This window comes from Lithobates pipiens, unplaced genomic scaffold (assembly GCF_037356315.1).
Source record: "Lithobates pipiens isolate NorthernLeopardFrog02 unplaced genomic scaffold, aLitPip1_a1.2 Scaffold_19, whole genome shotgun sequence".
NCBI classification, from domain to species: Eukaryota; Metazoa; Chordata; class Amphibia; order Anura; family Ranidae; genus Lithobates; species Lithobates pipiens.
In genome coordinates this window covers 9502002-9516834 of record NW_027507764.1, presented here as the reverse complement: position 1 = coordinate 9516834, position 14833 = coordinate 9502002, and the positions used below count along the sequence as shown (strand labels likewise).

Below are 14833 nucleotides of genomic sequence, written 5' to 3'. Positions count from 1 at the left end.
TTTTAATCACTTTCAGCAGCTGATTTAATTACTTACTGGCTATGCAGCTTTTTTCTTTGCCTATGCACCAGTTTCAGTCGGTGCCGTGACCGCTGCCTCGGGTTTCCTGTTTCAGGGTGGTCTCCTTTCTCTTGCAGCGTCCTATGGAGCCACCTTTGCATGCAGGGAGCAGAGTTGTGTCTCCCAAAACTGTGTGCATCAATAGAAACACACAGCCCCATAGTCTAGGATGGCAAGGAACTCCCTCCTTGCCCCTCCCCCCCTCCCTTCACCAAGCTAACAGACTGACTGTAGAGTGCACTGTCTACTGTTAACTCATTCCTGTGAAGTTCAGAGAAACAGCACTGAGAGAGCAGGAGCCATCAGCATAAAAATTGTACGGTTCCTTAATCACTTGGTGACTTGGCCACAGTACATTTACATCATTACTTTGACCCTAAAACCCGTAGTTATGGCAGCAGCTAGCTGTCATAACCCCAGTACCTTCTTGCTCTGTGGGCGATTGTCTACAAAATAAAAGTGGTCTCAGTGGCGCATTCGTCGCAAGATCACTTTTAGAGGCGGTGGGAAAGGTGCCTCCCCCCGCCGCTTTCTGGTCATTTCCCCACCTACTGGAGCTGTCGGTAAGGGCAGAAATGATCCAATCTGTTGGAGCGATGGGCAGGAAGTCAAATGAGGGCAAGATGGCCGCCACTCCACTCTATGGCCTTACATGTCTGACGTCACTTCCGCCTCGTGGCCTTAAAGGGCTCATTAGTTTATTCTTTTGCTTCTAACCCCTTACCCCGTACACAAATATGCGGCCTCTCAGCGCCTGGTCCTTATTGCCAAGGGACCACATATTTGCCCCCAATACATCTGTGCAGAGAGCGCACCCGCTGTGCGCTCCTTGCACAGTCACCGTTGCTTTGCTGAAAGTTCCAGAGTTTTCACACCGCGTGACCGCCATGACAGCCAGTCACCGTGGTCACGTGATTTCAAGCAGTGACTTGCAGTGGCGGTGCGTCCATAAGAGCGCACAGGCACCTCCTCCTCTCTCCTGCCACACCCCTCCAGCACCAATAGATAGATTCATGCATTGCCAATTGATGGGCACAGTGGCGGCAATTGATGGGCACAGTGCTGCTTTTGATGGGCACAGTGGCGGCGTTTGATGGGCACAGTGGCGACAATTGATGGGCACAGTGGCTACGTTTGATGGGCACAGTGGTGGCAATTGATGGGCACAGTGGCTGATTTTGATGGGCACAGTAGCTGCGTTTGATGGGCACAGTGGCGGCAATTGATGGGCACAGTGGCTGCGTTTGATGGGCACAGTGGCTGCTTTTGATGGGCACAGTAGCTGCGTTTGATGGGCACAGTGGCTGCGTTTGATGGGCACAGTGGCAGCAATTGATGGGCACAGTGGCTGCGTTTGATGGGCATAGTGGTAAGAATTGATGGGCACAGTGGTGGCAATTGATGAGCACAGTGGCTGCATTTGATGGGCACAGTGGCTGCAATTGATGGGCACAGTGGCTGATTTTGATGAGCACAGTAGCTGCGTTTGATGGGCACAGTGGCGGCAATTGATGGGCACAGTGGCTGCTTTTGATGGGCACAGTAGCTGCCTTTGATGGGCACAGTGGCTGCGTTTGATGGGCACAGTGGTGGCAATTGATGGGCACAGTGGCTGCTTTTGATGGGCACAGTGGCTGCTTTTGATGGGCACAGTGGTGGCAATTGATGGGCACAGTGGCTGATTTTGATGGGCACAGTAGCTGCGTTTGATGGGCACAGTGGCGGCAATTGATGGGCACAGTGGCTGCTTTTGATGGGCACAGTAGCTGCCTTTGATGGGCACAGTGGCTGCGTTTGATGGGCACAGTGGTGGCAATTGATGGGCACAGTGGCTGCTTTTGATGGGCACAGTGGCTGCTTTTGATGGGCACAGTGGTGGCAATTGATGGGCACAGTGGCTGCGTTTTATGGGCACAGTGAGGCTGCAATTGATGGGTTTTTTTCAGAATTTTTTAGTTTGCCTGCCCCCCCCCCCCCCCCCTCCAAAATTTTGAGCACCAACCGTCACTGGCACCTTGCCTCCAAGGCGCCAAGAGGTTAAAGGTAAATGAGAGAATTGGGGTCTTTTTGACCCCAGATCTCTCCATAAAGAGGACCTGTCATGCCTTATTCCTATTACAAATTTAATATTCCTTGTGATAGAAATTAAAAGTGATCAAAAAAAAAAAAAACATTTAAGGGAAAGTGTAAAAATAAAAAAGTAAAATTAATAATAAGAAAAAAAAATTGAAAGCGCCTGTCCCTCTGAGCTCGCGCGCAGAAGCGAACACGTAAGTAAGTCACGCCCACGTATGTAAACGGTGTTCAAACCACACACGCGAGGTATCGCCGCAATTGTCAGAGTGAGAGCAATAATTCTTGCGCTAGACCTCCTTTGTAACTCTAAAAGTGTAACCTGCAAAAAGTAGTTTGTCGCCATTCCATAAGTGTGCGCAATTTTAAAGTGTGACATGTTAGGTATCTATTTACTCGGCGTAACATCGTCTTTCATAGTATACAAAACAATTGGGCTAATTTTACTTCTTTTTTTTTTATTCAAATTTATATTTGTTCCAAACAAATGCGTTTGAAAGACCTCATTTGAAATTACCATAAAATATTGCCATGATCGCCATTTTATTCTCAATGGTCTCTGCTAAAAAAATAAAAAATACATAATGTTTGGGGGTTCTTTTCTAGCAAAAAATAAAGATTTAAACTCTTTAAACAAAAAGTTTTGGAAAAGGCCGGCTCTTAACTTCTTGCCGCCTGCGCTATAGGCGAAAGAGGTCTACACGCCGCACGGCCTTAATTGCCGGGAGAGCGTGCACGGACGTTCCTCCTGAGCATGCGTTGTCTGTGTGTCCCTGCGGGTCGCGCGCGGTGTGTGCGCTGTGATCACCGAGTCTGTGACACTCGGCTGATCACCGGTCCCGGCCCCTTACCACGTAATCAGCTGTCAGCCATTGACGGCTGATCACATGATGTAAACAGACCATCAGTAATTGGAATTTTTTTTCTCCTCGTGCTGATTACCGGCTCCTGCCAGAAGGACAACAGTCCCTCACACAGAGAGCTGCGCCTGCCTCATCTGTGCCCACCAGTGCCACCTGCCAGTGCCAACTATCAGTGCCCACCAGTGCCCAGAGTACCCTCTACCTTTGCCCACAGTGCCACCCATCAATGCTCACCAGTGACGCCTATCAATGCCCATCATTGCCTCATCATCAGTGCCACCTATTAGTGCCGCTTTTCAGTGTCACCTATTAGTGCCGTCCATCAGTGCCAATCATCAGTGCCCATCAGTGCCAACCATCAGTGCCATTTGTCAGTGCTTATCAGTGCCACTTCTCAGTACCCATCAGTGCCGCCCTATCACTGTCTATCAGTGCCACCTCTCAGTATCCATCAGTGCCGCCTTATCACTGTCTATCAGTGCCACCTCTCAGTGCCCATCAGTGCCGCCTTATCACTGTCTATCAGTGCCACCTCTCAGTGCCCATCAGTGCCGCCTTATCACTGTCTATCAGTGCCACCTCTCAGTGCCCATCAGTGCCGCCTTATCACTGTCTATCTGTGCCAACTCTCAGTGCCCATCAGTGCTGCCTTATCACTGTCTATCAGTGCCCCCTCTCAGTGCCTATCAGTGCCGCCCTATCACTGTTTATCACTGCCACCTCTCAGTGCCCATCAGTGCTGCCTTATCACTGTCTATCAGTGCCACCTCTCAGTGCCCATCAGTGCCGCCCTATCACTGTGTATCAGTGCCACCTCTCAGTGCCCATCAGTGCCGCCCTATCACTGTCTATCAGTGCCACCTCTCAGTGCCCATCAGTGCCGCCTTATCACTGTCTATCAGTGCCACCTCTCAGTGCCCATTAGTGCTGCCTTATCACTGTCTATCAGTGCCACCTCTCAGTGCCCATCAGTGCCGCCCTATCACTGTCTATCAGTGCCACCTCTCAGTGCCCATCAGTGCCGCCCTATCACTGTCTATCAGTGCCACCTCTCAGTGCCCTTCAGTGCCGCCTTATCACTGTCTATCAGTGCCACCTCTCAGTGCCCTTCAGTGCCGCCTTATCACTGTCTATCAGTGCCACCTCTCAGTGTCTATCAGTGCCACCTATTAACGTCCATCAGCGCAGCCTCATCAGCGCACATCAATGAAGGAGAAAAATGACCTCTTTGCAAAATTTTATCCCAAACTATGAAACTGGTTCTTTTTATTTTTTTTCTAAATTTTCAGTCTTTTTTATTTTATTTTTTTGCAAGAAATAAAAACCCCCCAGTGGTGATAAAGTACCACCGAAAGAAAGCTCTATTTGTCTGCAAAAATTGATAAAAATGGCACAGTGTTGTATGACCGCGCAATTGTCATTCAAAATGTGACAGCGCTGAAAGCTGAAAATTGGTCTGGGCAGGAAGGGTGGTGTGATGCCGCGTACACACGATCTGAATTTCGGCCAGCAAAAAAAACCGATGAGAGCTTTTCATCGGAAAATGCAACCGTGCGTACGCTCCAATCGGAATTTAGCTGGCCGAATTCCCGCCTGCAAAAATCTGATAGCATGTTCTCAATTTTCCCGATGGAAAAACTTTCTATCGGAGATTCCGATCGTGTGTAATGCAATTCCGACACGCCAAAAACTCACGCATTGCTCAGATTCCACTGCGAGACGGAAGCTATTGGCTACTGGGCATTGAACTTCCTTTTTCTAGTCCCGGCATACGCGTTATACGTCACCGCGTTCTTGGCGGTCGGAATTTTGGTATGACCGCGTGTAGGCAAGACAGCTTGAGTGGAATTCCGTCGGGAAAACCATAAGAGCTTTTTCCGACGAGAATTGCGATCGTGTGCATTAGTGCCCGGCCAGTGGTTGAAGTGGTACTGAGTCAAGAATTTAATTTAACCCTTTCACTGCCACCTAACAAAAACACTTGTACACTTGTCCTACCTTAGCAGACACCTGATCACTTCCACAGACAATAAACCCCCCCCCCCCCACCTGCATAAATCTCACCCCCCCCCCACCCAGGCATGTACCGACCATTGGGACTACAGGGAGTTTCCCGGTGGGCCGATGGCTCAGTGGGCCGGTTTCAGTGACAAAGTAATGGCTGCGCGGCTCACCCTCAACTTCACGCAGTGATGTGAGAAAAATGAGAGAAATACAGAGGAGAATAAGTGAAATAATAAAAGAGGTTACTGAGGACTGTTTATGTTATGCTACTTATGTTTATTTGCACAATTGCGTATAGTTTTATATACTGTTTTTGTGCTTGTTTACAAAATTAAAGTGGGCCGGTCTGAATGAAGTCCAGGGCCAAATTTTTGTCCCAGTCCAGCCCTGCCCCCACCCCCACCTGCATGAACCTCCCACTCCCACCCCCATCCGCCACATTTCCTGGGCTCAGTTATCTCTCTTGCGGGTCCGGAGAAGCCATGGCCGGGGGGTACCAGGTAGGGCAGAACGAGATCAGCGACATCCATTCACCGATCACCCCTCAGGAGAGTTAACAGGGAAGCAATTCGCCACTTCCAGGTTCAGAGCCCGTCATTCCACGGCCGCTCCGGCCAGGAAGGCCGCTAGTTGGGCATGGTTTGTTCTTGATTAGCTGCCCGTTAGCCAGAAAAATGGCCAGGATGTACCCAGGGCCGTCTTTAATATTGATTGGACCCTGGGCAAAACTTTTCTTGGGGCCCCCATGCAGTTTCGCTCTCCACCTGCTCTGAGACATACAATAAATAGCAGCTAGACTCAAAATCAGTTTACTGAATCAGATCAGGCAGCGATTGTGATTGGTTGCCAGAGGTTACAGTGTATCATTCCCGCTCACTGACTGGTTGCTAGAGGTTACAGAACACATCACAGCTCACTGATTGGTTACTAGAGGTTACAGCACATGATTTCTGCTTGTTGATTGGCTGCTAGAGATTACTGTGGATATGACCTCAGGGGGGTAAGATATACATATCAATGCCGCCACTATTTACATATGAATGCCGGTAATTTACATGTAAACACAGGGTCTGCAGGTGAGTCCTCTGTACACAACAAAAGGGTAGAGCTGGGCAGCATTAGTAGCAGCGCTTCACAGTGAGATATTGGGACACAGCACAGGACTAAAACCTCAAGGGACGATGGAATTTAAACCAGGATAGTTAGCAAGTATGAGGCAGTTGCTTTGGGCCCCACAACAATGACAGGGCCCAGGGCAGCTGCCCCTTTTGCCCTGCCTTAAAAACGGCCCTGCTTGTACCGACCAGGGTTCAGGGGGTTCACTAAATATTCCCCAGACCCTCAACGAACTGACCCCCGGGCAGATTCACCCCCTCTCACCAATCACAGGCTCAGGTTTCTGGTTTCCACCAACACATGTGCCCAGGATCACGTTGCTGTGATGCCACCTCCGGATGGCAGGTGTTGTCGTGGCGCGTGGGCAAGGGAGAGGCTGTCGGATGAGAGTCGCCCTGAAGATTGTATCTTTCAGCTAAGAAGGAACACCTTGATTGTTCTTATTGTGTGTGATGATAATACGGCTATTTATAGAATAATAAAGGGGCCACTCCTCTAACGAGGACTCATTTATGAAAGGTTTTATGATACCCATAAAACGTGCTCACCGGGATCCTTCTATATAAACGAGGTGGTGCCCGTCTATAGGATTGTAGTCCTCTCCGCTCACACTTCAGAAGACAAGGATGAGAAGGTTCGGCCCCTGCCTGGCCCTTCTGGCCATCTCCCTGGATCTGGGTAAGAGTCCTCAGGACTTTCTTTGCCGTATGGTAGATAGGAACCAAATCGTCCAATTGTCATGGAAGCTTTATATTAGAGCAATCCCCGGTGACCCCGTCCTTGTTCAGGCATCTCCTGTTATCGGGTGACAACGCTCTGCCCTTGTCACCCAGTTGTGCTCAAGTGTTGTCACCCTGACTACTAAACCCAGGCATAGTCCTCTGAAAAGAACTGACGGGGATTATTTCACTTTGCTGTAAGGCGATGGTTCTAAGCAATGCAAAATACCAAATCTTGTTGAGTCCTTTTCAAAAACGCTTTCTTTAGGCATTTTTTTTTAAGTGTTTGTGTACAGCGATTTTTTACCTTTTTTAGTCAATAGAAAAAAATATCATCTGCTTCATAATTTTTTGCTATGTTTTTCAGCTTTTTCATCCTCTTTTATTTATTATTTATTTATTTTTTGTAAGGGGTTACGGGTTAGTGTTTAAAGATTAGGGTTAGAGAGTAATTTTTTCTATTTATTATTATTTATTTACTTACTTATTATTTATTTTGTTAGGATTAGGGTTAATATTAGGGTTAGGGTTTAGAATTAAGGTTAGGGGTTAATATTAGGGTTAAGGTTTAAGGTTAGGGATTAATATTAGAGTTAGGGTTTAGGGGTTAATATTAGGGTTAGGATTAGGTTTAGGGGTTAATATTAGGTTTTAGATTTAAGGTTAGGGGTTAATATTAGGGTTTAGAATTAGGGTTAATATTGTGGTTTAGGATTAGGGTTAATATTAGGGTTAGAATTAGGGTTAGGGGTTAATATTAGGGTTTAGAATTAGGGTTAATATTGTGGTTTAGGATTAGGGTTAATATTAGGGTTTTGGATTAGGGTTAGGGGTTAATATTTGGGTTAGGGTTTAGAATTAAGGTTTAGGGGTTAATATTAGGGTTAAGGTTTAGGGTTAGGGGTTAATATTAGGGTTAAGGTTTAGGGTTAGGGGTTAATATTAGGGTTAGGGTTTAGGAGTTAATATTAGGTTCAGGATTAGGGTTAGGGGTTAATATTAGGTTTTAGATTTACGGTTAGGGGTTAACATTAGGGTTAAGGTTTAGGGGTTAATATTAGGGTTAGGGTTAGGGGTTAATATTAGGGTTAGGGTTTAGGAGTTAATATTAGGTTCAGGATTAGGGTTAGGGGTTAATATTAGGTTTTAGATTTACGGTTAGGGGTTAACATTAGGGTTAAGGATTAGGGGTTAATATTAGGGTTAGGGGTTAATATTAGGGTTTTGGATTAGGGTTAGGGGTTAATATTTGGGTTAGAGTTTTGGATTAGGGTTAGGGGTTAATATTAAAGTTAGGGGTTTATATTAGGGTTAAGGTTTAGGGGTTAATATTAGGGCTAGGATTAGGGTTAGAGGTTAATATTAGGGTTAAGGTTTAGGGTTAGGGGTTAATATTAGGGTTAGGGTTTAGAGCTAGAGGTTAATATTAGGGTCAAGGTTTAGGGCTAGGGGTTAATATTAGGTTTTAGATTTACAGTTAGGGGTTAATATTAGGGTTAGGGTTTAGTGTTAATAATAGGGTTAGGATTAGTGTTAGGGGTTAATATTAGGGTTAGGATTATTGTTAGGGGTTAATATTAGGTTTTAGATTTACGGTTAGGGGTTAATATTAGGGTTAAGGTTTAGGGGTTAATATTAGGGTTAGGGTTAGGGGTTAATATTAGGGTTAAGGTTTAGGGTTAGGGGTTAATATTAGGGTTAGGGTTTAGGGCTAGCGGTTAATATTAGGGTTAGGGGTCAATATTAGGGTTAAAGTTTAGGGTTAGGGGTTAATATGAGGGTTAAGGTTTAGGGCTAGGGGTTAATATTAGGGTTAGGGTTTAGGGTTAGGGGTTAATATTAGGGTTAGGGTTTAGGACTAGAGGTTAATATTAGGGTTAAGGTTTAGGGTTAATAATAGGGTTAGGATTATCGTTAGGGGTTAATATTAGGTTTTAGATTTACGGTTAGGGGTTAATATTAGGGTTAGGATTAGGGTTAGGGGTTAATGTTAAGGTTTAGGGTTAGGGGTTAATATTAGGGTTAAGGTTTAGGGCTAGGGGTTAATATTAGGGTTAGGGTTTAGGGCTAGAGGTAATATTAGGGTTAAGGTTTAGGGTTAATACTAGGGTTAGGTTTAGCGTTAGGGGTTAATATTAGGTTTTAGATTTACGGTTAGGGGTTAATATTAGGGTTAAGGTTTATGGGTTAATATTAGGGTTAGGATTAGGATTAGGGGTTAATATTAGGTAGACATGTGCAGACAGAAATATTTCATTTCGGAATTTCGTATTTAGTTGCTCCGGAAATTCGTTTTTACTTATTTTGTTTTTCGTTAAAAAATTGCATTCGCCCGAAAATCCAAATGAATCACGGTTGGATCTGTCATTGAAGGCTTATGGTGTCTGTCGAATGTTTAAAGAAGATTCGACGGAGCAGCGAAACTCACTGTATGACGCTGCAATCATACATTCCCGGTCGAATATTTCCACTACAAGCTACAGTAGGATTCTAATGTTGTACGTCTTCTATGAGTTTTTTTTTTAAGGCTATTTGCATTGCACACAGGTCATTAGCATTAAGAAAAAAAAAATTAAGAAAAAAAAAATGTGTGGGGGTCCCCCGAAATTCCATACCAGGCCCTTCGGGTCTCGTCCCCCCCTCTTTTCCTCCGGCCTGCCAGGTTGCGTGCTCAGATAAGGGTCTAGTATGGATTTTTAGGGGGACCCCACGCCATGTTTTTTTTTTTTGGCGCGGGGTTCCTCTTAAAATACATGCCAGACCTGAAGGGCCTGGTATGGATTTTGAGGGGGACCCCCTCGCCATTTTTTTTTTTTTTTGGCGCGGGGTTCGCCTTAATATCCATACCAGACCTGAAGGGCCTAGTTTGCTCTTGAAGGGGAACCCATGCCTTTTTTTTTACATTAAAGTCGCGTTGCAAGTCGCGCTGTGATTCACACTCAAGTCGTGTCCAAGTTGTCTCCCAAAGTCGTGCCGGAAGTCGTGTTGCCCCTGTGTGAATGGACTGTTATGATACAAGTTCAATAGACACAGATTGCGATTTTCAGAGTCACATCAAATCTCCTATCTGTATCGAACTGTGTCAAAACAAAAATGAAAATAAAGCATTTATTTATGTCAGATCTTTCGTTTTTCGGACTCTGTGGACAAACGATAACGAAAATACCTGAAATTCGGACGAAAATGCATTCGGACGAAAACGAATGCACATGTCTAATATTAGGGTAAAGGTCTAGGAGTAGTGGTTAATATCAGGGTTAGGGTTAAGGGTTAATATTAGGGTTAGGGTTTAGGGTTAGTGGTTAATATTAGGGTTTAGGATTAGGGGTTAATATTAGGGTGGGGGTTTAGGATTAGGGGTTAATATTAGGGTTGGAGTTTAGGATTAGGGGTTAATATTAGGGTTGGGGTTTAGGATTCGGGGTTCTTATTAGGGTTGAGGTTTAGGATTAGGGGTTCATATTAGGGTTGGGGTTTAGGATTCGGGGTTCATATTAGAGTTGGAGTTTAGGATTAGGGTTTAATATTAGGGTTGGAGTTTAGGATTAGGGGTTAATATTAGGGTGGGGGTTTAGGATTAGGGGTTAATATTAGGGTTGGGGTTTAGGATTAGGGGTTCATATTAGGGTTTAGGATTAGGGGTTCATATTAGGGAGGGGGTTTAGGATTAGGGGTTCATATTAGGGTGGGGGTTTAGGATTAGGGGTTCATATTAGGGTTGGAGTTTATGATTAGGGGTTAATATTAGGGTTGGAGTTTAGGATTAGGGGTTCATATTAGGGTTGGGGTTTAGGATTAGGGGTTCATATTAGGGTTGGAGTTTACGATTAGGGGTTCATATTAGGGTGGGGGTTTAGGATTAGGGGTTAATATTAGGGTTGGAGTTTAGGATTAGGGGTTCATATTAGGGTTGGGGTTTAGGATTAGGGTTTAATATTAGGGTTGGAGTTTAGGATTAGGGGTTAATGTTAGGGTTGGAGTTTAGGATTAGGGGTTAATATTAGGGTTGGGGATTAGGATTAGGGGTTAATATTAGGGTTGGAGTTTAGGATTAGGGGTTAATATTAGGGTTGGAGTTTAGGATTAGGGGTTAATATTAGGGTTGGGGTTTAGGATTCGGGGTTCATATTAGGGTTGAGGTTTAGGATTAGGGGTTCATATTAGGGAGGGGGTTTAGGATTAGGGGTTCATATTAGGGTGGGGGTTTAGGATTTGGGGTTAATATTAGGGTTGGAGTTTAGGATTAGGGGTTAATATTAGGGTTGGGGTTTAGGATTAGGGGTTCATATTAGAGTTGGAGTTTAGGATTAGGGGTTCATATTAGGGTTGAGGTTTAGGATTAGGGGTTGATATTAGGGTGGGGGTTTAGGATTAGGGGTTAATATTAGGTTGGGGGTTTAGGATTAGGGGTTCATATTAGGGTTGGAGTTTAGGATTAGGGGTTCATATTAGGGTTGGAGTTTAGGATTAGGGGTTCATATTAAGGTTGAGGTTTAGAATTAGGGGTTCATATTAGGGTTGAGGTTTAGGATTAGGGGTTAATATTAGGGTGGGGGTTTAGGATTAGGGGTTCATATTAGGGTGGGGGTTTAGGATTAGGGGTTCATATTAGGGTTAAGGTTTAGGATTAGTGTTTTTATTTATTTTATAATGTATTAATTTATTTTTATTTGATTATTGCATTTTAGCAACTGTTCAAAAATGCACTAAGGCGGCACTCACACCTGGGTATTTTAAGTGACGGGCAGAATAGCCACGATTCTGCCCACAATTTCAAAACGCCCATAGACAATTCAGATAAATCACGATGCCATCACCCGAAAAAAAAGTTCAGGGGCTTCTTTTGGGCGACATGCTTCATTTTCATATTTATCGCTTGACAATCCTTCCAGAACTGCACCGCATTTTTAGGTGCTATTCAAATGAATGGCATCTGAAATGCATGTTGTGCGATTCGTCATTCACACATGGGCGGTTTGAAATTGCGGCGGGCAGAATCATGGTTATTCTACCCGTGATTCAAAACGCCCATGTGTGAATGCAGCCTACAATGCTCAAAATCGATTGAATCAAAGGTTTCCGTGCATAATTATATTTCGAGCTGAAAAAAAAGCTCCAGAACTCCAGAGCCGCTCCTCTTCTGTGGCTTCTTCCATTGGCTATGAGCTGTCCTGGGTACTGTCCGCTCCTCCTCTGTGGCTTCTCTCCATTGGCTATGAGCTGTCCTGGGTACTGTCCGCTCCTCCTCTGTGGCTCCTCTCCATTGGCTATGAGCTGTCCTGGGTACCGTCTGCTCCTCCGCTGTGGCTTCTCTCTATTGGCTATGAGCTGTCCTGGGTACTGTCCGCTCCTCCTCTGTGGCTTCTCTCCATTGGCTATGAGCTGTCCTGGGTACCGTCTGCTCCTCCGCTGTGGCTTCTCTCTATTGGCTATGAGCTGTCCTGGGTACTGTCCGCTCCTCCTCTGCGGCTTCTCTCCATTGGCTATGAGCTGTCCTGGGTACCGTCCGCTCCTCCTCTGTGGCTCCTCTCCATTGGCTATGAGCTGTCCTGGGTACCGTCCGCTCCTCCTCTGTGGTTCCTCTCCATTGGCTATGAGCTGTCCTGGGTCCTGTCCGCTCCTCCTCTGTGGCTTCTCTCTATTGGCTATGAGCTGTCCTGAGTACCGTCCGCTCCTCCTCTGTGGCTCCTCTCCATTGGCTATGAGCTGTCCTGGATACTGTCCGCTCCTCCTCTGTGGCTCCTCTCCATTGGCTATGAGCTGTCCTGGGTACTGTCTGCTCCTCCTCTGTGGCTCCTCTCCATTGGCTATGAGCTGTCCTGGGTACTGTCTGCTCCTCCTCTGTGGCTCCTCTCCATTGGCTATGAGCTGTCCTGGGTACCGTCCGCTCCTCCTCTGTGGCTCCTCCTCTCCATTGGCTATGAGCCGTCCTGGGTACTGTCCGCTCCTCCTCTGTGGCTCCTCTCCATTGGCTGTGTGTAGGAGTCTATGTGCTGTCACCTGAACTGTCCAAACCTCCGGTATAGAGTAATAGTGTGCAGGAGTACTAATGATTATGACATCATATAAATACATTATGTTTATGGAGAACCTGGAAGTAAGCAGTAAGTCCCGGGCATTGAGCGAGGAAAGTCCTTTGGCCCAAACCCAAGTCTGGACATAACGCAAGCCCATCACTACTCATCACAGCTTCCCAATTGTAAACTGACGGAGTTATTAATACGTCTCCAATCTATACAAACCTTAATAAAAGTGGGTTTGTCGGGAGTTCCTTTCTTTTTTTAATAACTTCCTATAATTATATGTATACGTTTCTGAACACAGCTACTTCCAAACACTAATAAACCGAACACACGTGCTATAAATGAGGTGTACTCATCATACGCCCCGAACACCGAGGATTCAGAGGCACCAAAAGTGTGAAAGGATTCATGAAGATCAGTGTAGGAGCCATTCCAGTCCACAAGGGGCCTGGGAGGTGAAAAGGGGCCACATTGGGGGGGGGGGGGGGGTTGTTGAGGCAATTTAAACATAGAGAACAAAAATGAAAAACTATTTTTAAAGCTCCTGTGTCTACAGCACGGTCTTCAAAGTCTATGACACTGGCATATCCTCCTATAGGGTGGCTGTGCTGCAATACAGTGTCTTTACAGACTTCCAGGAACTAGGCTGTTATGTGATCACTCAGCTCCTGCACACTATGCCAAATTAACAATCAATGCAAGATGAAGGTACAAAACAATTGCTAGCTGTGTATAGAGGGAGAATGGTGCTCAATGACATTGCTTGCATTGGAGAAGCATGAAACGACAGAGGTGGGCGAGGGCAATCTCCTGGAAGGGGAGGGCAGGTGCAAGGTGTGTCCTATTAAGGCACCTGTGTCTACAGCACAGTCTTCAAAGTATATGACACTGGCATATCCTTCTATAGGGTAGCTGTGCTGCAATACAGTGTCTTCCTGGACCTACCCTGAGCCCTGCCACACATGTGAGGTATTGTCTTGGCAGTAGGATGCAGGAGGCCCCTTAATGTAGACAGGGTGGGCACCCATGTGTAGTATTGGGGCACTTAGTCCTGATGCAGGAGGCTTGTGTGCAGAGACAAAGGGGGAGGTAAGATCACATGGCTCTGCAGGGAGTGCTCCCAAATCCAGAATATTGGGGGGAGCCGCACTCTGCGATCAGTAGGTGGCATTGAGGGGCACAGATTGACTTTGAAAGCTCACATGCTCTATCAATGATGTACTGGGAAATGTTTCTCTGTTCGGGCACAATGAAGTCATGCAAGAACCATGGGGGGGGGGGGGGTAATACTACTTTAACCAGCTCCAGTCCAGTCCAATTCTGACATTTCTCCCCTACATGTAAAAAACATCATTTATTTATTGTATTTTTGCTTAAAAACTACTTAGAACCCTCAAAATTACACTTTAATGAACTTTAAATGCTTAAAAATGCAATAAGGAGTACATACCATCTATCCAATCACTCTGTATCCAATCAGGCAGGCCCTTGCACAGTTGATGGTAGATCTAAAGGAGCTTGTACAATCAGATTGTATAGTGCATGGGGAGCTTTACAGACTTCCAGGAACTAGGCTGTTATGTGATCACTCAGCTCCTGCACACTTTGCCAAATGAACAATCAATGCAAGATGAAGGTACAAAACAATTGCTAGCTGTGTATAGAGGGAGAATGGTGCTCACTGACATTGCCTGCATTGGAGAAGCATGAAACTGCAGAGATGGGTGGGGGTAATCTATTGGAAGGGGAGGGCATGAGCAGGGTTTGTCCTATTAAAGCACCTGTGTCTACAGCAAAGTCCTCAAAGTCTATGCCTCTGGCAAATCCTCCTATAGAGTGGCTGTGCTGCAATACAGTGTCTTCCTGGACCCACCCTGAGCCATGCCACACATGTGAGGTATTGTGTTGGCAGGAGGATGCAGAAGGCCCCTTAATGTAGAAGGGGTGGGCACCCATGTGTAGTATTGGCACTTAG

At 45.7% G+C, this 14833-nt stretch overlaps 1 protein-coding gene across 1 annotated transcript in view; it reads left to right on the top strand.

Annotated features, from left to right (window-relative positions):
• The first annotated feature begins 6729 nt into the window (after nucleotides 1-6729).
• Nucleotides 6730-14833, top strand: part of LOC143995799 (uncharacterized) — a 33572-nt gene continuing 25468 nt past the window's right edge. The window contains exon 1 of the mRNA XM_077490511.1: nucleotides 6730-6794. Coding sequence (XP_077346637.1) covers nucleotides 6743-6794 — 52 coding nt within the window. The 5' untranslated portion in view covers nucleotides 6730-6742. The remainder of the gene's footprint in view (nucleotides 6795-14833) is intronic.